The sequence below is a fragment of the Lepeophtheirus salmonis genome, chromosome 7 (genome assembly GCF_016086655.4).
Source record: "Lepeophtheirus salmonis chromosome 7, UVic_Lsal_1.4, whole genome shotgun sequence".
In the NCBI taxonomy this organism is placed as follows: Eukaryota; Metazoa; Arthropoda; class Copepoda; order Siphonostomatoida; family Caligidae; genus Lepeophtheirus; species Lepeophtheirus salmonis.
The window spans coordinates 40,478,865-40,503,487 of NC_052137.2; the positions used below are offsets into that span (position 1 = coordinate 40,478,865).

The 24,623-nt window shown below is 30.0% G+C and overlaps 1 protein-coding gene across 1 annotated transcript in view; it reads left to right on the top strand.

Moving 5' to 3' along the window:
• The window catches only part of LOC121121496 (uncharacterized), a 71,975-nt gene that overhangs the window by 15,381 nt on the left and 31,971 nt on the right, over positions 1-24,623 (top strand). Inside the window, exons 2-3 of the mRNA XM_040716447.2 lie at positions 16,237-16,398; positions 19,153-19,251. Of these exons, the coding sequence (XP_040572381.1) occupies positions 16,252-16,398; positions 19,153-19,251 (246 nt within the window). The 5' untranslated portion in view covers positions 16,237-16,251. The remainder of the gene's footprint in view (positions 1-16,236; positions 16,399-19,152; positions 19,252-24,623) is intronic.

Here is a 24,623-nt window from a genome sequence, read left to right on the forward strand (position 1 = left end):
CTTGCCTATTCCCTTGTCTTAAACTTTTCCCCCTCCCCCTCTTCGCCAACGCTGCTTGTAGCTGATCTATTGAAATGCCATGGCTGCCTAGCGGGTCTCTTCCAAAAAATTATTTAAATCGTTAGTGTTACCATGTTGATTTGTACTTCCTTCTTTTAAGCATGTCCAAAACCCTTAGGATTAGCATATTTGTAAGTATATTTTGATCACCAGACACCTCTGTGGATGAAATGATGAAAAAAGAACAGAAAGTATAACCCAACCAGAAACACGTTCGTTATTTATTTTTGAATATATTATGGTATAAAAAACATATTGATCAAGAGATTTCTAAATAATAAATATTTATAAATTGTAATAAAATATAAATTTGCTTCACTAAACAAATTAAAGTAACTTTAGTGGGATGTATGAATAAAAATAATAAATTGGATCTAGATCCTTGGGTATACTTTGTTTTCCCCTCTTGAACAAATAATGATTATTACTTTCTAAGCTTTTTGCTTAGAGTGGTAATATTTGAAATTTAAACTCTGAAGTTTTTAATCTATCCAGTTCGGACATAAAACGTGAATAAAAGATTAAAGTTGCTTGAAATTGAATCAGGTTAAAATGTCTACGTATCAAAAAATAGAAAAGTATCTATTTATAGTATAAACTATGTATTTCTATCTCATTAATATGTATTACATGGTTTGAAGGGGGAAAAACACTTTATAATACTTATGTGTTTTATTCCTTGTGGACTCACAAAATACGTAACTATTCAACGCTAATAAAAATACTTGGAATTTACCTGTAATTAAAAAAAGAGGGAATGCATGAGATACTTTATTTAGTAAAGGTATATTTTAGTCAATAAATTAAATTTCAAATACATAACAATAAGTTTAAGTTGATTTAAAATGCCCTGAATATAATTTAGTTAAAAATGTCAAGAAGTATTTTCTTGCAAAACGTTTATGGGAGTGTATCTTTTGTACATTCGAGCAAGAATATTAATTTTTTTTAAAGAAGGATAAGTTGAATTAATGCAGAAATTATATATACAATGTGTGTAAGCAAATTTTACATCACCAATTAGGGTTCCCCGGATAATTAAAAATGAATTGCTCCAAATTTTATGTGCTTTCATACGCTGTATTATTGGTTGCACTACGTCAAGAAAGTACGACAATAGAAGCAAAAAAGCAACGGATTGGCACTCTTCTACGCCCCTACTACTCTGTAAAGGAGGTCGAGGACATTGTGAATTGCTCTGTTGAGCATTTTTTAAAGTCAAGAGGCTCATTAAGAGCAGTTATAGCCTCTCCAGAAAGACAAGAAGAGAAGGACACAACAGGATTTTAACTGTAGACTTCTTGATGGGTGTGGATTTTCAAATAGAAGCTAAGGAGTATTTAGAGGTAACAAAGGAGGATGTGAAGCCCTGGTTGGATGCCAACTATCCCAAAACAGATAACTATTGGAACAAGACTCAGTACATGGTGATAAGGGCATAAAAAATCAGCTTTTTATGAGGAAAACCTCACCGGTTTCTGGCTTGTAGCCCCACTCATCATTGGACTGCTTGTCACAGTAATATTAAATATGGAAATATTGATTCCCTGAAGGCTTCCGTTAAGAAGGAGATACAGGCTGATATGTCCAATGACTACGTCATGAAGATGCGCAAGACTATACTGGAGGCCATGGTGACAAGGAAGACATTTTGACAAATAATTGGGGATATTATAAGTAACAGGGTTTTATTTTAAAATCGACGCTAGTGTGCATCAGCGATTTAGTTATGATTTAGCTGCTTCATGGCGTCTTTTTTCTTTCTTTTCTTTTTTGTGTAAGAAACGTTGCTGTATTAAAAAACTTTAGTGAAGTTTTGGGCATCTCTGCGACAGCTGCTTCAGATATAAATAAGATTGAATTTTCAGAGGGGGAACGGCTTGTGCCGTGAAGATGATTTTTGTCCAAAATCATATTTCTAAACAGGAGGTATCAATTGGACTGGCGTCTCAATCGGGACAGTGCAAAAGATTCGTATGGCTCTTCTAGAGACTAGAATCTGAGACAGGTAGCTGAAGTGGCTGAGTGGGCACTTCTATGACTTCATTGGGAATAAAATATGGCCACCCTGCAGTCTGGATCTTAATCCGATGGATTATTTTGCACATGGCTATTTTGAATTTTTTTTAAATCGAATATCTCATGACATCAAGGACTCTCGATTCCCTCCATCAATGACCAACATGCCAAAGAACTGCTTTGTGAACGCCTGTTCCACCTTTCAGACCCAGATACAGCCCATAATTGATGCTGGAAGGGGATACATCAAATGAGCTCTTCATATCTACAATTCAACCTAATTTTTAAGTAAATCCACCGAAAAATGTGCTTCAGTGACAATGTAAAGTTTTTTAAAAGATGTGCCAATTTGATCTTACTCCCCTGTATAATAAAATTAATAATATTCATGATACATATACGTCGTTTTTGACAAAGTTGATTTCAGTCTTACTATCAAGAACGGCACGATTAGCTACATTTAGTAGTTGTTACTATAGTTTTAAAGTGAAATAAAAAGATATATATATTTCAATAAAGTTGAAAATATGTACTCTGTCCAAAAGTACATATATATTTGTAAACTAATCAAATACAACATGGCCTTTGTTTTTTGTTACGGCCTCTTAACATTTTTCTATTATTATTACGTAACATGATTAATGAATAACTGAGGAGGAATTTTCTTAAAATATTATTCATGGCATATTCAATCCAACGATTGGGCGTTCTCATATTTTGTTTTGTTTCCAATGGACGTGCACCTTCGATTTATGCTTCATGTTCAATACAAAATCAAGATAATATGTATTCATTTACTGGCAAGTCAAGGAAATAATTCAAATTACTCATATTCTTTCAAACTATTGTCTGATGAATAAAAAATGAACGTATTGGGCCTATTTCACTTCTCTAGCTGACCAAAGTACCATTTTATTATGCAAACCTCTCTTGTTTACGAATTAATTTAATAGATTTCCGGTTCTATGACCCTCTGGTTCTATACTATTTGAATCCTGCCTCCAGCCAAAGATATACCACTTCAATAAATGTACATGTAGTCATATTTTAAAGGTATGTTTGTATATACAATACAAGTGTTCCTCCATATGTGATATTTAAAACACACGATAAAATAATATAATATGCTGAATTTAATCATTAATACAAACGTATTATATATTCATTATTCACAATCGTTATGCACATTAGGGTGGATCGGTTTTAAGGGATTTCATCAACGTTTATCAATTGAATAAGTAGGGTATTCGTAAATGTGTTATAGTGGTATTCAAATACTTGGTACAAAAAATGATCATAAGGGAGGGGGGTTTTGATGTTCCCAAATACATACATTTACATTTTCAAATTGTGTCATTTTCATATTTAGGGAGTCTTTTGTTAGGATAACTAAGCCAATTTACTCAATCCTAAAGAGAGAAAAATAACCCCTACATATTTTCATAAGGATTGACTATTTATTAGATATTAAGGATGATTAATATAATTATCACGTTCCCAAAGTTGAAATATTATTGATTCCTTCTTGATGCACAAAAATGATAATAACTAGAGTTGAGTAATTTGATGCGGGAAAAAGTGTTCAAGGAGAAGGCGGAAGCGAGACATATAGCAACCTTAAATTAAGATCTTTGTTAATACTTGCTGCCTCTTATATGATTTTTAGAACAAGAAAATGAATTACTCCTATAAAGAGGAGAACCTCTTACATTTAAAATAGCATTGATGCTGGGGAAAGGTATTAGTTACAAGGAAATTCTCTTATATGATGCATTTTTAAAAGAATTTACAGCAAAGATAAGCGAGAATGCATACTTCAGGGCGAGAAGTTCATACCGCCATAACTAATTAAATGATTCCATGAAAATTCCAATAAACCATTTTCAGACAAAAAGGGAAAAAATAGAGCAAGTCCATTTTTTTTTTTTTTTTTTTTTTGAATATATATTTTCTATTATATTTCCTAAATGAACTTCAAATATTAACATGACATAACAAACCATATATTATGAGCAATAAATAGCTCGTAAATAATAAAAACTTTCACGATTCTCATAATCATTTAAAATAATCAGAATATGTTGCTTACAATCACGATATTGTCTTCTTTGGACAGGCGGAGAATGACCTGTAAGCTGTTGAATGACCTCTATGTGTATCAAGTTTTATTCATCCTTTAAAAGTTTGAGAAACTTCCAGAGAACTGGATGGCATGACGTACAACTTTCGAGGAACATCGACGGTACCATCCCTTCAATTACAAGTATATTAATAACCTATATTAATCGCAAAGAGATAATTTAACAGCTTGCAGGTTATCCTGAACCAGTTCAAAGAAGACAATATCGTGATTATAACCAACGTATTGGAACTATTTTAAATAATTATGAAAATTGTGAAAAGCTTATGGAAAATAGTTAAATGCAAAAAACAATCTTTTTATTTTTATTTTGTTTATTAATATCGGTGGGAATTTACAGGGGGGAATACACTGTGGGGGAATTTTTCGGATACCGATTAAGTAATGGAGAAAAAAGAAAACAGAGGACATGCAAGTGCCGTTTTTCCATTTCTAATTTTTAAAGGCACTTTTTACATTACAAACTACTCAACTTTATTAATAACTAGTGTTTTGTAAGTCCTTATTTATTCAGTACAGTCTAGTCTTAGGACCGCTCCTACCAGTACTTCCGCATGTCAAAAAAAACAAAAAAAAACTAGAATGGTACTCGGTCGAGTGCAAAAACTCCCCCTAAAATCAAATTTTTATTATGTATCTCTATTTGTTTCAAAGTGTTGTGATACCCTGGTCTTGACCTCTCAAAATTAAATGATCTCTTACTGCGACTATATATAATCTTCGTTCCAAGTTTAATCAAAATCCATCCGTAACTTTTACCGTAATCCTAAGACTAACAAAAAAACAGAGGCAAAAACATACTTCGTTGCGGAGATAATAAAGTTGAGTGACGCGATCAAGTTTTAGAACTGAACTGGACCGGGGCCAAAACTGAGCTGGGCGGAACTGGTGTCTTTAATCCTAAATAAAAGCCCACAAAACACTAATAATGACACAATATTTAACAGAAATGACACAGTTTGATTTGAGGGACCTATATTTTTTCCCCCATAAGAACGAAACTTGAGCCACTTGATTACTATTGGTTAATAATACCAGTCGAATATGTATAAGAATCAAATTTCTGACCATAATAGATAATAATGGCTAAGCTTTTTAAAATATCCTCAAAATATGAATACATAAAGGTTCAACTGAATCGGAGAACCTTCAAAATACGTTCAATCGCCATGAAATATGGCATGGAGTAGTCTATCATAGTATTACAAATTCCCAACAGATTCATTTCTAGAAATTTGATTTTCGAGTCACTCTAATGTTCATTGAACATATAGAATCATATTTATAAATCCTTTTTATCATCATATACAAAATATCAAAAAAATAGACTTATAACTTACTTTGTGATTACCTATGTATGTATGAGAATATTAAAACATGTCAAAATAATATGTAATTACTTCGAACTGTTACTCATTTGTATTTAAATACATAATATAATAGAAGAAAATAAATAAACGATTAGGTACTCAAACGAAGATAGATTATAATTTATAATGGAGAAAATTATACGGGGTGAGTCGATAGTTTTTATGGTGTTTTTTTTCAAATAATTTGTGTAGAGACGTTTCCCCTAGAAAAAGCTTTTTATTGAATTTAACTATAATATCTATTAATAAGACAAAGTTTGTCTTCAAAGGACTCATTTTTGAGTTTGCCCTTAATATCTTAGAACTGCTTGACTACTCCATCTAAGAAACAACAATAGAGCAACGAAGTTTTGTAGATAAAGCTTACCGCCTGAAATAATAAAGAGTATTTTTACGTGGGATCCGTAAGTGTTGATCGTAAAAAGGGTTTTTATTACCTAAATATCGACGCTACCTTCTCACATTCAAAATTTTCAAGGGGTTTCATAAAGCAAGATGAGTTTGATTATTCAGGATTTACTACGAAGGTTAAAGGAGAGTTCTACATGTCTTAAAGATTAAAAGATCTCTGTAGACTCCTACCACAGACAATCAGACTCTACTCAAGAAATTTCATTTACTTCAATATCATCCACATTTTAATACAGAACAGAAGTCTAAATATATAATTTCAAAATTTATTTGTATTTGTAATTTTTAACTATTTTTTAGATGAATTTATTAAATATTCTTTAAATTTCCTGTAGAATAATTATATTTTCTATATACGTACATGATGAATTTGGGCATATATATATATATATATGTATATATTAATAGAGCAAAGTTTGTCCGTCTCTTGTCGACACCTAATAATTCCGAGCCATACCAGGTACTTCCACAATTACATACTCATCAAGATTTGATTAAGCTTAAATATGCTGCATTGTTTCACAAAGTTATATCTAAATAAGACTTAAAAGCCTTACATGTTTTTATAAAGTAGTTTTTTTGCCAATGGTTTGATTCAGAGATTAATTATTGTAGTAGATGATATTTTCCCCCTCTCTGCATTTGCCTCCCTATAGAATAATCTAACAGATTTAAAGGGAACCATGCTGGCCTTAGTCAAAAAATATCACAGTGTGTGAATATAAGTAATATATAAATTGATAAAATTAAGTCATTGCTGAGAAAAGTAGGCCTTTTTCAGTTCAAGTTGGATATAATGTTTCCACCTTTGTTTTTTCATACCATTAACGTCATACATCACTTATTATTCACTTATAACTCATGAATCTATTGATGAATGCCAACTTGTTAGATCATGCAGAGTTCCTTGTAAAGGAACATGTGTTGAATAAGACTATAATATCTTTTATGACCAAAACTGTAATTTTTTGTTTGCTTTTTTTAACCCTTCTTGAGTCGTCTTTTTGGCTGTGTAAATGGAAGCCAATAGGGTTCATGGTATTGAAATCATGATTAAAAGTTATGCTGGCTAAAGCTTATACAAATCTCAATGTTTAGCACGATTTAACATTGTTGGATCTTACTATGCTCTTTGCTGTAGTTTCCTTATATTATGTTTTGACCATAACTTATGAAATAAAATTATATTTTGGTAGTCCTTAAATGAAGGCCGACTCAACGATTTCCATTATATTACCCACATTTTCAACAAATTAGCCTTCCAGAGTGTGGTGCATCTTTGACATCAAAATTACCAAAACAAAGTCCAAGAAACCAAGATACTGCGTGATTGACTGCGTTATTTTTTGTTATACATAGTACGAAAACCATCAACACTATTCATATTTTCAGCTACCTGGCTTGAATTTTCAACTTTATAGAATAAAAAACAGTAAAATATGGCGGGTTTTTTTGTTTGCTGGTGTCCATCTTTGATGCAGGCCCAAACAATACTGAGCTAAACAATCACAAAACACTCTGGCCAGCTTTTCAGCATGAAATCTTATCTTTCTAACACTTTCCATCGTTAACCCATTGTACTCATAGAACGCAAGATACATATTATTAAAGCCATCAATTGGAAAAATGATGGATTTTTTTTCTACCTCTATTATTACAAATATATCATTTATTGTATTGCAGAAATAAGATTGGATGTACCAAGCCCTTATAAAATGGTTATTGTGTATGCGGTAAAACATATTTATTTCTCAAATATATATATTTTTAAACACCTATAATTTTTGCCCAAGTATCAAACTTAATAAGTTTAATATCATCTGCCGTTTTAGTCAAATGCTTTAGGGAGGATGACAGTATTATTATGTATACGTTTAAAATTCAACAACAGGGGAACAACAATCATATTTAGTGACAATAATAAAGTTAGGGAGAATGATATTGGTGTTCTTAATCATCGAGTGACTCGGCAAAAGTATTAAAAAGTTACTGTCGTTGTATATTATTGTACATATTTTGTTGTTAGATTCTATGTATTCTACGAGTTATTTTTAAGTGCATAATATACAATATACCTTCATTATTAATCCCATTAATGTAAGATAAAAGTATTAAAACTAAGTTAAACAAATGATACTTTTAAAAAAACCTGCAGTTAAAGTGATATTAGAGCAAAAAAAAACATAGTTTTTTATTTAAATTGATCAGTTTATGCAACCTCCATCAATAATAATAGATCATATAAATACTCTTGGTTAGATGATTAGAGTAATGTGTTTTTTGTTTTTGAAAAACTTCTATAACTTTTTAGAGCATAACTATTATCTACATATAAATGAGTGCTTTTAGTTGTTTTTTTTAAATATTTTTTTTTTTGCTCAGTATTATAAAAGGCGAGATAATAATAAAATGCGCAAAATATGAACTTAGTGCATGCACACGATTTTAAACCAATCATAATTACAGGCTAGAAAAATCTTTTTGATTGATATACTTTGTATATTTTTCGTTATAGTTAAATTAACGAACCAATTGCGAAACGACGATCACGTGATCAACTTTTTCCCCTGCTCCCCCTAACAGACTTGGCTACGATAATGCTTTTTTCTCCGTTAGAGGCGCTGATACTTTAATGGACTACGTAATAAGTATCTTTATGAATTCACTCTTTTATTTGAATTGCCAATGGAAAAATATGAGAAGGGAAGAAAAAAATGGTATACGTCATTGAAGGAGCAAGATCCCCAGCGTTACCTCACTAATATAAAAAATTACAGGGAATTTTGTTCTTATTTTTTTATGCTTATGTGTGTTATTCCATAATCAGTGTTCTGAACGTTGATTGGTTGAATTGAAATACGCGTTTGTTAAGCTCTGAATAATTTCATACAGTTATTCAAAAATAGTTCCGTTGTTGAAGAGAATTAGCTAATTATCAACAGTTTTTGGACCTTTTTGAGTAAAGGATGCGAGATGCAATGAAAGTAACAACGTGGATAAAGTGATATCTCAAAAGCGACATCTTGTGGTGAGAATAAATTTTCATACAGTGGGAATCAAACTACGAGTAACAGGCACATTTCGTCAAAAAAAAATTATTTCTTGGGGTTAAACTAATTCAAAACTGAAATAATTTCATGTAGCATTATATAAATTATAATTCCGTTCTATGACTAGTATTTATCTATTCTCCAAACATAAATTACAATACAAATGCATATTTACTTACGCCATTTTCAAAAAAAAAGAAAAAAAGTGTAACATTTTTTGAAATGGCGTTGAATAAAAAAACTAATTAATTGACGACAGTATTAACAAGGTTGAGTGATTAATAACACAGAACCGGTCATATTTGTTTACTTTACACTTTTAAAAAATTACTCAGGACAACATGGACGTGAAATGCCAAATTGTGCCAAATTGCACGGGATGATGGTAACTGAGATCTCTAAGGCTGTGGGGATGAGCCGAAATGCAATCTATGCAATCAAAAAACAATTTGAAGAGTGTTGGACAGTCCAAAAGAAGAAGGGATCTGGGAGGATGAGGTCAGTCACGGCCAAAAGGCTAAAGTTGTAGCTGTCAAAGCTTGGATCAAGAGAAATCCAATCAGGACTATTCGTTGCATGCCAAAGGCCATGTCCTTGACCTCCAATACAGTTCATAAGATCGTTCATGAGAAATACCTCATCAATGACTCAAAAAAAGCCAGGGTAGGTTCTCCAAAGATATGACCTTCTTTTGGCAAAAGTGCATGTAGCTTCTCAGCTCCCCCGACCTAAACTACAACTACAACATTTAGGATCAGGTTGAGGGAGTTTCCTGCAACAAATCACAGAACTCAATTGCATCCCTGAAGGCATCCATCATGTCAGCCTGACTTGCAATGTCAGAAGACTATATTACTAAGATGTGCAAAGGCTTCAGAATGAGGTTGGATGCCTTCATAAACGCTGAGAAGGGCCATATCGAATAATCCAATTATTTTACAGTCATGTAATAATTTTGGAATAAAATAAATACAATTACTTCATGATGTAGTTCCCGTGGAAAGTATGTCATTATTAATAAGTGTTATAATTTTTTTTTTTTTTTTGGATCATGGGTAAGCATAAAATTCATGAGAAATATTACTAGTCTTGTAAATCCTAAGTATTTTTATTGTACGATTTTTGTTGTAGTTAGCGCCCTGAGAAGTGTTTTTATAATATTTTATAGTAATTGTCATTATCATTTTGTTCTTGAGGAACATACGTATAAATATAATGTGTAACCGTTATAAGTATCATTTGGCTTAGTATAAATATCTGATAACATGAACAAAAATATTTTATAAACGTACATTAAAAGCCCTAGATATAAATACATTAAGTGGCTGACAATACATATACCATATAATTGAAAAAAGGCAAAAGAGCCAAATATATCAATGTAGTTAAATATTTTATTCCACTGGATTCTACCTTGCATCATTCTTAGGACTGTAAATCCAGAGCATTTTCTAGCGTGCAAGCTTTGGTTTTTTTTTGGCAACCTGAACAGTGTTTTTTTTTAAATTTTATATAGCTGTTATAATTTATTTTTCTTTTATTCCTGGGTTGAGAGTAAGTAAGTGTAACAAGGAAAATGTGATCATAAATGCTGACAGAGAGAAGCATTGTAGATTTATTGGAAAGTTAAATGTGTAAGTCCTAGTTAGACTCACAAGAGAATTGAGGATAGACATGGGTGTAATTTCTGCTTTTGCATGGACTTCTTCCCGATTATATTAAGGGGTAGAAGCTTGATTTTGGAATTTTATTGAAAAATAAAATTTAGTGGAAAAAAACTAAGTTTTTTTGAAAAAAATTTGTAATATTCAATTTTCTAGAAAAAAATTTCAAAAATTTAATTTCAATATTAGCTATTTTGAAAAAAAATTCAAATATTTCATTGCAATATTAATTTTGAAAAAAAAAATCAAATATTAAATTTTTTGTAAAAAAATTTAAAAATCAACAGCCATTCACAAAAATTACATTTTTTCGAAAAGAATTTGTAATCTTACATTTTTTTGGAAAAAAATCAATAGCTATTCTAAAGAAAGTAAACTTTCTGGAAAAAAATCAATAGCTATTCTAAAGAAAGTAAATTTTCTGGAAAAAAAATTTCAAAATTTTAAAGTTCACAAAAAAATTAATTTTTTGGAAACAAATTTCAAATGTTTAACTTTTTGCAAATAAATTTGAAAAATCCACGGCTATTCACAAACAAATTTAAAAAATCTACTAGTGTTCACAAAAAAATAAAAACATTTGAAAAACATTTCAAAAATTAAGTTTCAAATATAAAAAATTTTGCAAAAAAATTTCAAATATTAATTTTTCAGGAAAAAAATCCGTTTTAAAGTTAGAATAAAAAGTACTTTAATTTGGGAGGGGGGCTACAACCCATCCACCCCACCCTCTGGGGACGCTCCTCTTTTTTTTTCATGATCGATTCAGAGTTGGATAGATTTGTATTTATTTACTCAATTTTGAAGCTGTATGTTGCTGATCTAAAGAAATATCATGTCAGCAAATCTGCTTCCTTAGTACTTCAGTAAATAATATTTACATTATAGTAAAATATATTTCATGATTTTTTATTTATTATTATTGAATATATTTTATTCAGCTTCAAAATGAATTTGACTTTTTTAATAAACAAAACATTCCCAATACTCAAAATCAACGAACAAAAGAAACCTTTCATGCAATATCTTTATACATAAATATAGGTAGATTAATTGAATTTTGTATTCATTAAACCTATTGTATTATTTAATATTAAAGAAAAATATTCTGCCAATTTTTACTCTGTGAGAGTAGGTAATAATTATACATACATATATTGCAGGTAAATAACAATAATTACTTTTTAATGAATAATGCCGACTCATAAAATGAAGGAAAAAATTTGCCATTTTTTCTGAATATCACATGAATAAATAAAAATTCACTTTAAATATTTCTCTCATGATCGTACTTGTCCACATGATTTATATATATATATATTTTTTTTTTTTTTTGGGTGGGGAGTAGGGGGGGCTTGGCTTTTGGATTTTTTATGAAAAAAAATAAAAAAATTCAAAAATTAAATATTTCAGAAAAAAAATTTCAAAAATACAAAACTATTAATAAAAAAATTAAATTTTATCGTAAAAAATTTCAAACATCAATAGAAATTCTCACAAAATTAAATTTTTGAAAAAAAAGGCTAAAAAATCCAGAGCTCTTCACAAAAAATGAAATTTTTGCAAAAGAAAATTCTAAAATTAAATTTTAAAAAAAGTACAAATATTATAGTTTTCGAAGAAATATTTCAAAAAATCATAACCATTCACAAAAAATAAAATTTTTGGAAAAAAATATGAAATATTAAATGCTTCAAAAAAAATCATAGAAAAATTAAATTTTTTCGAGTTTTTTTTTAAATTCTACAGTTATTCTCAAAAAATGAAATTTTTTGAAAAAAAATGCTAAATTTAAATTTCAAATGTCATATTTTTTTTTATAAAATAAAATTGACCCAAAACATGTTTTAGTATTTATTGAATTACCTTTTTTAATTAATATTGTTTTATTTTCATTTTACTAATACATTTATAAAATATATAAAATAATATTTCTTTATATTTTTAAAATGACCTTTTTAAAATAAAATATCATATATGCAAAAAAAAAATCTTATATACTTAATCCAATGGAAGAATATACATCCTTTTTCCATCACAAATTTGGAAAATCCTTTTTTAGTAGATACATTTGAATTTTTTCCGAGTCAACTCATAAATAATCCAAATTTTTGCCTCCCATCCCACTTTTCCTGACTCCTATAGTTCATAGGGAACCAGAAACACCCGTGGAGACGGCCTTGATTATACATACATATAATATTGTCGATGATTCCTAGTCAAAATTTGATTATGTAAGAATCTTACCATAAAATAACAACTTTACACTCAATGTTTCAATAAAAAATTATTCATTTCGGACAGTATACAAGGATTCATCGCATGGGGTTTTTTTTGCAGTTATTTTAAGTATGCTACTGTGAATTTCCAATATTTGCAATACCATATATACTTCTATTGATATATATAGTATATAAATATACCATATACAAAATTTATTGAATAAAAAAGTTTATATTTTTGCATTTTTTATATTTTGATCATAATGTTCGATTCCCTTATAATATTGGACTAAAATATATAGTAACTATATACATATAAGTTTTCACTTATTGAGAATCTATATATCTTTCTTTTTGAGTGTGGCCTGTGAAGGAATCTAAAGTGTTGGTTCTCAATATTATCCTCTTTTATCCTAGGAGGGATTTTTTATGATACAAAATACAGTGTTTATCAATTGCATGTTGTACATAACATGCCAGAAAATACTGCCTAGAAAGAAGACCTTGGAAAATATCTATTTTCTTTTCAAAAGATTTTATTTCATTCTTCATCTCAAGAAACTTTTTTTTCTTCCCTGTTCATACCTCAAGGTTATTAAATTAACTGAAGAACAGAATAAAATATCAGAATATTAATAAACCATTGATTAAGTTTATATATATATTGACGAAATTATATGTATGATGTTACAAAAAGTTCCGGAACATGTTTATTTCATTTTGTTGAGTCAATTTACTTACAATTTCCATCTCATTATTATATGGATAATATATAGAATGTAATATTACCTTGTTGAACTCAAGTACAGAGTGACTATCTTTTTGCTCTCGTGCAAGTTCAAAAATGTAGTTTTCTTTCTTTAATGTTTGACACTATTTAATTAAAAAATTTATTAGTACACATCGTATAAAAAACATATAATCAGTACGAGCACATGTATAAATAACTTTAACTTGTGGTGCCCTCGCAATAGTTTGCCGGTTATATATTCTATTACAGTCCTTCCTCAGCGTGTTCTAGGGACGGTGCATTGTTTAGCCAGTCTCGACATTAGAATTCATTAATACATTGGAGAGGCTGGAGCCCTTGAAAACGTCGAAAATTGTACAAAAGCTGTATCCACTCAATTATAAAAAAATTTGACATTCATAAACCAGATGAAGTTGTTTGTCATCTCTTAAACCACACCCACGACATAGTGGGCTAACTTTGTGGTGCATTTGGTGATAGTTTCGACGTAGTTGACAATTTCCAGTGGTAAACTGAAGCAAGGAGTTCGATTTTTCTTTCGTAAAATCTTAGTCTAATCTAAGTCTTACTTTTGGGAGCATCGATTGACTTTGACGGCAATAGTCAAGGTTCGACCAAAGGCTATGCCACTTGTCTATGTAATGGGCAGAGACTAATGAGATAAGGGAGGGATACCAACAATTTGGGTATGCGGTCGATCCAGAGCTCCTGCACTGGCTAGCAAATCAGTCACCTAGTTTTCAGTGACAATACTGCTACCTTCTACCCGGCAGAGTGAAAGAAGGGATATTTATACACTAATAAACTTGAAAGTAATAAGGAAATATATCATCATTGAAATATCTACCTATCTTTTTTATTTTAATATGATAAGTAAAATAAATTCTCAGCGTTGTTACAAATGCTGTTAGGGATGAATATTAAATAATATTACATACAGATTAGCTCATAAAACTTTTTTTGTAACGTGATATTCTATGTAGGTAGGTACGATGTAACTCTTTCAGTAAATTTATGATGATACTTCCGTCCTAGTTTTACAAAAGTCCTACTCTACCAAATAATAAATGTATATTTGTATAAGCCTTATTAGTGTTAAAACTCGGTCCGAAAACAATTTTCTCCTCACATTCGTTTTTAGATCAATTTGGGTGGATATGTATTTCAGGGGTTTGCATTAACACTAGTCTGACCGTTCCGGGACAGGTAAATTGTTCTGGTGAGCAGGCTAATAAAGTGTACATGCTGTCATACCGGACAGGGTGTCCCAATTCATTCAAACTAAGCTCGTTTCGATATGTGGCACAGTTATAATAATTGGATTCTGCTTTATTTTAACAAATTTAGTCATTATTTCCCGCTTATAACTATCGGACATGCATTAAGTTTTACAAAAGTCTACACCGTATCCTCAAACTGTTGAACCGGTGCTTTTTTTCTTTCTTGAATGAAAAAAATTAGTCGATAGACTTGTATTTCGATCAAGTCCCTTGTCTCAGATTCATATAACGTCATTGTACTAATGTTCACAATATGGAAAATAAATGACGTCTTCTATAAAATGAGTCTGTATTGAATTTTAAATTATACTGATCCAGAATGAATGTGTCTATTTGACCGATCCCACCCGCACTTATTTAGAGAATCGAAGAAGTACGGCTCAACAAATAATAAGCAGTCTCAATCCGATCCATGATTGATTTCCAAACCAAAACTCAACACTACGCCATGTATTTATTAAATGAGGGAAATTATTTTTTATTCAGTAATTTTTCTTTTTTCTAATTTTGTTATTCACGATGGATGTTATTTGATATACTTAGTTCTGTTTCACGGATAATTTTAATATTTCTTTCTTACCTATTATATTTACTTTATTGATTCGAAAACTTTTGAAAATAATGCAACTTGTTTTTTCATATTAAATAAAACTTATATAATGAAATAATAAAATGCAGTATTTCCTGTAGGTGTAAATCCCCAAGAAATCCTGCAATCCCATGAAAGACCCCTAATACCCATTATGTACATATATGTTCAATAAACATTATGGATAGAATCTTTATTGTATCGTCCATAAAAGAAAAAAATCAAATATCATCTTATAATAGTTTTTATATTGACATTACACATTTTAAAAACTGATTTATTCGAAGGAATTGCTTAATGTATTATATATACTTTGGAAGATGGTATTTGATTTACATCAATGTTATAGAAAAATGGCACATGTCGTTTGAAAGATCTTTATTAAAGGAATTATATAGGCTATAAATCAAAAATATTTCACTGTAATCCTTTGAGAATTTATATAAAAGGTTTGTCACTTTAACATGCATTCACCAATTTAATTATTTAAAAAACTAATGATTTGAAATATTTACAATATATTTATTTAGTCAGTTGGAAAATCATAAAACTTTTAGGGGTTATATTTGTCTACATTAAGGATAAAATTGTACCAAATTATTTTTCATATTATATAAATATGTTGTAAAAGCGTGTTAAATATATTTTCAAAAATAAATGATTCTATTGATTTTTTTCAGGTTTAACAAATAAGGATGAATGTTCTAAATTCTGCTTCGGATCTCTCCGAGGAAAACCGTGTTGAAAGTTTAGCAGATAAACTCAAAAAAGCAGTGGAATCTGGTCAAACAAATCTTGTTCTCTCACTCCTTAAGATAGGTGCTCCGGTTACCATTGATAATGTAAGACATTTATTTTTATTTTTTCTTTGTCTAGATACAGTAAGATTTTTTTGCATTTCTTTTTTATTGTTCATTGTATATCAAATGTCACAATTCGTTGTACGTAGGTTTATAAAATGTATAACATTATCTGCAGATTCACTGATTGAACTCTATGAGTAAAATACAAAACGTTCCTGAGTAATATATGTATAAAAATGTCAGAAATAATACAACAGAAAAAAAAATAACTTTATACATAATCCGTAGGTTTTTTTTTTCTCCATTAAAATTGTTGTGCAGGTACATAAAGGTATATGTACCTTTATATATATACATATATTGGCCTCTTGATGCTAAATACTTGCGTCGTGAAGAAGGGTATGCATCGCTAGACTTAATGATTTAAGTAGTATTTATATGTGTGGCTCGTCAGCACTACAGCAAGATAAAATTACTTTTACCAAAGATTAGTCTGGATTACATTTGCATTCATAACATAATAATTGTAGTTTATTTCTTAGAACTCTCTTTAGGCCATGCTATGGCTAACATCCAAGCTTGTTGTGAAGCATATTTATGTTTAATAACAAAGTAGAATAAAAAATACCAGGGAAATTCCAACACTTGTTGCAACTGACCCCTCTGTACACAGCCTTTCAATTTCTAGGGGCGTCCAGAGGATTATATATATATTTATTTATTTTTATTTTCTTTTTTGGAAAAGATTCAAAAAAAATTTAATTTTTTGAAATTTCAGAGCTCAAAAATTAAATTTTGTGGCTTGCTTTTAGGATTTTTCTCGTGGAAAAAAATTTGAGAATTAAATTTTTTGGCAAAAAAATTCAAAAATTAAATTAATTAGCTATTTTAATTTATTTTTTTCAATAAAATCAATATAGTAAATGGTGGAAGCATATTTATATTTAATAATAATGTAGAATAAAGAAATTGCGAGAAATTGTAAAACTTTTTGAGCTCCTTTGTTCTAAGCCTTCTAATATCTTAAATTTCTCCTCATAGAGTGATTTTTGAATCGAAAAATAAAATTATAAAAGAGTTAATGATTAAAATGTTAAAAAAAATCAAAAGCTAACAGCATTAATACAAAAATATATAACTTTTATCGTCAAAATCAGTTTTTATACAACTTGTTAGAAGAATTTAGACAAGAGTTATTGATTTTTTTACACAACAATCTATATTTTATTATACTATTGTAATATAAATTGTGTGGATGTAGCTATTTTGATGTTTGAGACAAGGAATAGCTGAAGGCCGTCAACACAGAAGCAAACTAGAATTATTTTTCTCAAAATTGATTGTGGATAACATATAAACAAATTTACAAAATTAACCCTTTACGCCCGTATGTGACTAATTCGTCATCCTATAGCTTAGAAACAGAAGGAGGCTATAGATAAGGGTTCTGTTAACATTTATGTTTGTGTTGCATCAGAAAAGTGCACCACTTTTCAGGAAAAAATAAAACTTTGGGGGTGCATTTGCGTGCATTTCATTTTACTGGCTAGACAAAATTTTGAGTACGCTAAGTTGTAATAACCAATCATGAACGTTAATCTAAGTATCCATTTATGTCACATCAACATCTTAACTCATCCCACAAATCTGATAATAAGGAAATTAGGATTTCTGCTAAAAGAATTATTTTAGATTGTTTTTATGTTGACGGCTGTCGGTCAAATAATTTATGTTTTGTATAATTTTTTGTAAACTTCTAAAATTAAATAGAGCAAGCCAAAAAATAATGGAATCATTTACCAAAGAATTCACAATATTTGTGATGAATTGAGGGATAGAACCTTCATATATACACTAATATTATTATTATATAAATTTAATTTCATATATTCTGAAAATAGGTCTTCCCAGGGTAATCTATTATGACAATGTAATTATATCATTAAAAATCTGTCATATGTTATATTAACAAAAAATGAGTATGTAATTAAAATACAAAAATAGATTAAAAAATATTCTTATTTATTAATACATTTTGAGATAGTGCTTCTCCAACTTGTGTTTGCTTAGTGCGTATTAATGACTCATTAAGAAGGGACCTGTGTATTGAAAAACTAAGATTAGCGATTAGAAAAGAAAAAACGGTTGACAAGTGTGATCTTTTTTTTTTTTTTTTTTTTTTCATTATTTAATAAGTCCTGGGGTGTTGACATCTCCCTCTAAAAGAAGAATTCTCGCCCATTTTTGGTGTATATAGTTTTTAAAAATCATAATAAAATAAAAATATATGATTTAAGTAGAATTATAATATTTATCTTGTATGAGTACTATTTTAAATGTAGAAGGTTATAGCATTAATTAATTTTTCCCCTCAAAATCATATAACAGGCAGCTGATATTAACAAGGGTCTTAATTCAGTAATACCATATGCCTCGCCCCCTCTTCCCCCTTACGCTCTTACAGCAATCCCATCACTATTAATGAGATAATAATCAAACCCATTGAACTTTTTTTTGTCTCGTTTACTTATGGATTGTAGAATCCTAAATTTTGCAGCGAATTGTTATTTTATCAGATTCATTTTTTTACAAAGACTGCTCTCAATAAATTAAACTGAATGTCTATAGAATAGTTTTTATACACATTTGTATTTCTTTAATGCTCTATATAATTTTTGAAATATGTTTTGGGTACATTAAATAAATTTGAAAATTGATTCAAAAGTTATTTTCAATAATAAAAACATCAACTTCATTTCAAAAAATCATTTATGTTTGTTATTTATTTTTTAGGATGGACAAACAGCATTACATCTGGCATCTGCCGCAGGTCATGAATCTGTTGTTGATGCTCTAATTCAATCCGGTTGTGATGTTTCAATACAAGATTTTGTAAGTAATTTTACCATCATAATAATCATTTAAATATTGTAAAGCTTTATATAATATTAATTCAATTATAAATAACTACGTACTTTAGAAGAAACCACTGGAAATGTGTGCAGCTGAAATTCGATCTGATACATAAGTAATCCAGACATACGGGATACAAAACTGTTTGAAATGTCGATAATATTTGTATTCTATATACCTTAGTTATTATTTAAATATTTTTTAACAAATTCATTATCTTTATTCAATAGAAACAGCTGGTGTTCGAAAAATCATCAATATGATAATATTTGAAATCTCACTTTTTGTTTGATTACTCAATATGAGTGTTGCATCAGTCCTTGGACTGATTTTCTAATCAGTCTTCCCCCCTCTTTAATATTTTTTTCATCAGTACGATATTTTTTACCATTCAACTCGTCCTACGGTCCTAGCTATCTTCTGTTTTTTTTTTAACTCATAGTTAGGATTAGTATTGTGTTGTTCCTTATTTTTTCGGCCCAGTCCAGTCTTAGGACTGGTTTCTATAAGTTCTAAAGACTGATTCTTGGACTGCCAAATTTTATAGGACTGTAGACTTTTTAGTTTTTTAGACCGATTCCACACTACTCAATATAAAGGGAGCGGGGATCAAATTGTAGGCAAAATATTTTTCTACAAAAAACCACACAAAATATATATTTTTTAACTTTTTTATTGAAAATTAAAACTATGACGAGCATATAGGTATAGAATAGCCATTCATTCGATATAATCACCGTTGGCATCAATAACGGCCTCAATACGGCCTCTAAACCGGCCGCTGGCTCTTCTGACCATCTCATTGTCCATGTTGCCGAATAATTCCTTGATGGAGTCCATCAGGCTGGCCTTGGTGCTATGGGGATGTCTGGGGCTATGTCTCTCGACATTGTCCCAGACAAAATAGTTCAAAGGATTAAGGTCCGGAGAGTTAGGAGGCCACAAATCCTTGGTTACGACGTCATAACAGTTCTTGGTTAACCACTGCATGGAGATTTTGGACACATGGCAGGGTGCTGAGTCCTATTGCCACACCCAGGGCCTGTCTACGGCCTTCATGGACCTGGTAGGGCCATCTTCAACCATCTTCTTTACCTTGTCGACAAAGTCGGTGTCCCTGACCTTCCTGTCGGCGCCCTCCTCCTTGGGTGCCCTCTTTATGGTGGCATCAACATCCCAGGTGTCCTCTAGCTTCTTACAGATACGCTGAACAGTCCGTAAATTCACTTCTAAGGTTGAAGCAATCGTTGAATTGGAGATTTCACCTCCATTATTAACCAATGCCATGACTAAAGCTCCTCGTTCCACTTATAGCTCTTTATCTCCTCATATGATGATGGCATGATGCTAACTGAACTATGTATCTTCAGCTGACGAGAATAGCTTTCCTATTTGGTAACCGGTTTTTTATTTGATAATGTCGTCTTCAAGTTATCAAGGTTTAAAGTAGGCGACAATTTGATCCCCGCTCCCTGTACATACTTGTGATTAAAATTATTTGCTTAAATTTCAAAGTTATCTTTTTAAAATATACTTTCTTGATAATACGTGTTGCTATTTATTTTTTTGACATCATTTCGTGTAGGCTATCTCTTTATTGATAATACGTTTCTTTTAACTTTTTCAATAAAGACGTCTAAATATGGAGTTTTTCTATCGAAGTGTATTACAAAGTGAATTTCTATTTTTGAGAGCTCTTTCAAATTAACCTTTTACGAAATATATGTATTTTTTCCTTATGTATATATTTAGAGAGAGAAATTTCCAAGAACATAAAAAGGGCATCCCACTAAGCACAGTATGAATTTAAAAGCCACTGATATACGAAGGGTAAATCAAACATTGAAGTGATGAAGGAAATAATGCTTATTGTGAATAGAAGTTAAAAGTTTTACTAACAAAGTACGTGTAATGTCAAAAGGAGCTTGAGCTCTATGGTATAATGTTTTAAAGGATTAGTAGTAGCAATTTTTGTTCTATGTTCTCCTTCAAAATTAATACTATTTGTTTGTGAGTAAAGTTTCTATTTGACCCAGGAATAAGCGTACATTTGCATTGACAAAAATACATACATAGTTATAATTCCAACCCCAATACTTTTTCAACTTATACCCATCAAGTATTTCTCAAGTAGAGAGCAGAGCAATGTTGGCTATGCGCTAGCATATATATACAGCGTTTTTAAAGCTATACCCCAGCATTATTTAGTCATAACAGGATACAATTATTCGCTATAGTTCTTTGTTATTTGCTCAAAGATTTAACAGTATCAAAACAGATTTTGACAAAACACGCAACCACTCATTTACTATGACGTCAATATTACAAGCATGGTGGAAGTCAAACATCAGTCGTACGCCCGTTATGGTATAACCTTGTATTTGTATTAACCTTGATATAAAGTAAATAAATATCTAAAGTCACATTCAAAGTTGAGCTTGAGTAAAATTGTTCTTGATTCGCAGAAACACAATTTATATAATTGTATAGGTGGAAGACACACTTCTGCATGCTTTAACTAGCTATATACTAGCGTTAAGCAAGGCAAAATTTGTGGGGAATCTTTATTATGATTTTAATCTTGGTTCATGTTTGAATTAAAATGTGATTTTAAATATAACATCAGAGTATTATTAATACTTTCAACTACTACCTCGAATATACTTTATTCACATTTGCAAAGTGATCAATCTAAATAAAGTTATATTTATAAGAAACCATGCATTGTTTGAAGTTAACTTTTCCCTCACATGACCTCAGTGCTCCTTCAAATTAATTTTTTTATTAATTCACAATTAAAATTTCAAAAGTGTATAACAATATTCATTTCCAAAATTAAATTAGACAGGGGCGAATTGTCAGTGAATAGCTTTGGATTTTTGAATTTTTTCAAAGAAAATTTTTTTATTTTAAATTTTTTTTCAAAAATTTTAAAATTTAATTTTATAAAATTTTTAACTAAATCATTTATTTTTTGAGAACAGCTCTAGATTTATGAGAAAAAAAAATCCAATAAGTTTAATTTTTTGAGAATAGATACAGATTTTTGAGATTTTTCTCCAAAAAATTTTATATTTTAACTTTTTTCTTTTTCTAATTATATTTTATGTTTCATTTTATAAATTTTAATAAAAAATTTCATTTTTTGTGAGCACCTTTGGATTTTTGAAGAAAAACTTGCCAAAAAAATAATTTTTTCAAGAATAGCTAGTATAGATTTTTGAAATTTTTCTCCAAAAAATTTTATATTGGTATTTTTTCTTCAATAAACGGTAATTGTAACCAAGCCTCGCCCCCCCAAAAAAAAAAAAAAAAAAAATATATATATGTTAGAATAGCAAATCTTTTTAGGTCATGGTTAGTTGAAATAAAAAAAAACATTATTTATTTAGAACTTCAATAATTAATTCATATATTTTATGAAATATTATGAAAGTCTAATTATTTTTATTCACTCTATATAAAAAATATTTATATTCATTTCTGCTATTTGTGTCTCAAATCCTTGAACATTTTGTTATTGTTATGTATGAAATTCTATATTCGAACCTTGGTAAAAGTTGTAGCTACTTATTAACATACTTTTTTTAATTTTATATACTTAACTTTTATAATCGTGATATATGTATGTATGTTCACATAAATATTTTGTTATGATAATTTTAGGTTTGAGGCCATCTTTTTTTAAAACAAAATAATACATATATTTACCGAAGGGGATTTTCTACTAAAAATATTTTGTAAATAGCCTAACTTCTCAAATTAATGATGAAGTGGATAAAAATTATGACTTCTTCATATATATTGATTTAATTTCGTGAGAGATGCCTCTGGATAACAATTTAACAACTTATCAAGTTATTAAAATTAATACATTTCCTCTGTAATTTAGTATATTAAAATGTAAACAGAATATTTTCGTGTTCATAGCTTTATATTTTTCCCTCCGAGGGCTCATATAAGATCCCCTATGTTGATTGACATAATTATGAGCAGCTGGACATTTCTTTAAATAAAAAAAACATATCAAACGTTCACTTTCTTTATAATTAACTATCCCCTTACCTAGAAAAATGCCAAACTTCCTTTAGACACAAAATATTAGGTACTTCATCAGACACATTTGAAATTTATGAACCTCTTAAAGTTAATTAACTTTACCGTTACTACTTCCCTTTGAATCCTAACGCGATTGCTTTCAATATGAATATACATGGGTAGCTTAGCAATTTATATAAATACTTTATTTTTCCTTGGTAGTTGCTATCAGTGTAGTGCCAGTCCTTATTTATTGAGTCCTATCCATTCTTAGTACGTTCTTAGTTCTCAGTACTGAGATGAGAAACTTTATATACTACTAAGCTAACTACAGAGGTTATCATTGATCCATGAGGATTTACAAATCTACTAACCCCTCACCCCCCCCCATCCACCTATCCGTAGCCCCCCTCCCCTCCCAGGATAGTCCTCCCTCTCTGATTCATAACTCATTCAAACCCCCATGACCTTACGCTCCCCACTGCTGTCGATTTACCAAATATCCCGCATTTTCGAAAAACCTTATTACCTTACCGCTTTTCCTCGGGCTGTTGACCTAGGAGGTACTTAATAAAACTTACAATAGAGTGATGTGGGCTTTGTTTAGGTGTGGGGTAATTATTTAAGGGGTTTATGGGTTATAACTTAAATGCTATATAAGTAATAGGGTGGAATGTTCCATAAGGGAGGGGTTAATTTTTTGGAATTCGTAGGACCAGTCCATTGGACTGCCAGTACTAGAACTGATGAAAAATGACGTCATCAATTACGGAACTTAATACGTTTTAAGACTGAACTGGACTAGGACCAAGACTCATGACGTTTTATTAGATCAGCTGCAAGCAACTATGAGAGGAAGGATGTATATACAAGTCTCACTCGGTATCTAGCGAGGACAAACGCAAGACTTACTCAAATGTCGATCCTCAATTCCACTCCGAGTCTAGCAAGGACTTATACTTCCAAGCAAATTCTCATTATTACTTTCCATCTTTCATGAGCACAGGCAATAGTGATTATTTTATACTTAGATTTCCACAAAGTTATTAGCCATTGACAAAAAAAAACAAAAAATTGTTTTAATAATATAGACTTGCTTTATTAACAACAAATAAAATAAAAGGTAAATCCTCAACACATCATGACAGTTACTTTCTGTCTATCATGAGCAGACGCACTAGTTATTGATCTATACTTGCACTTGTCCACGGCATATGCTTGGAGTTATTAAGCATCGACGAACAGACAAACTTCGCTTTAATAATATAAATTTTCCATATTAATATTAAATAATTTAGAAGATAAATACCCAA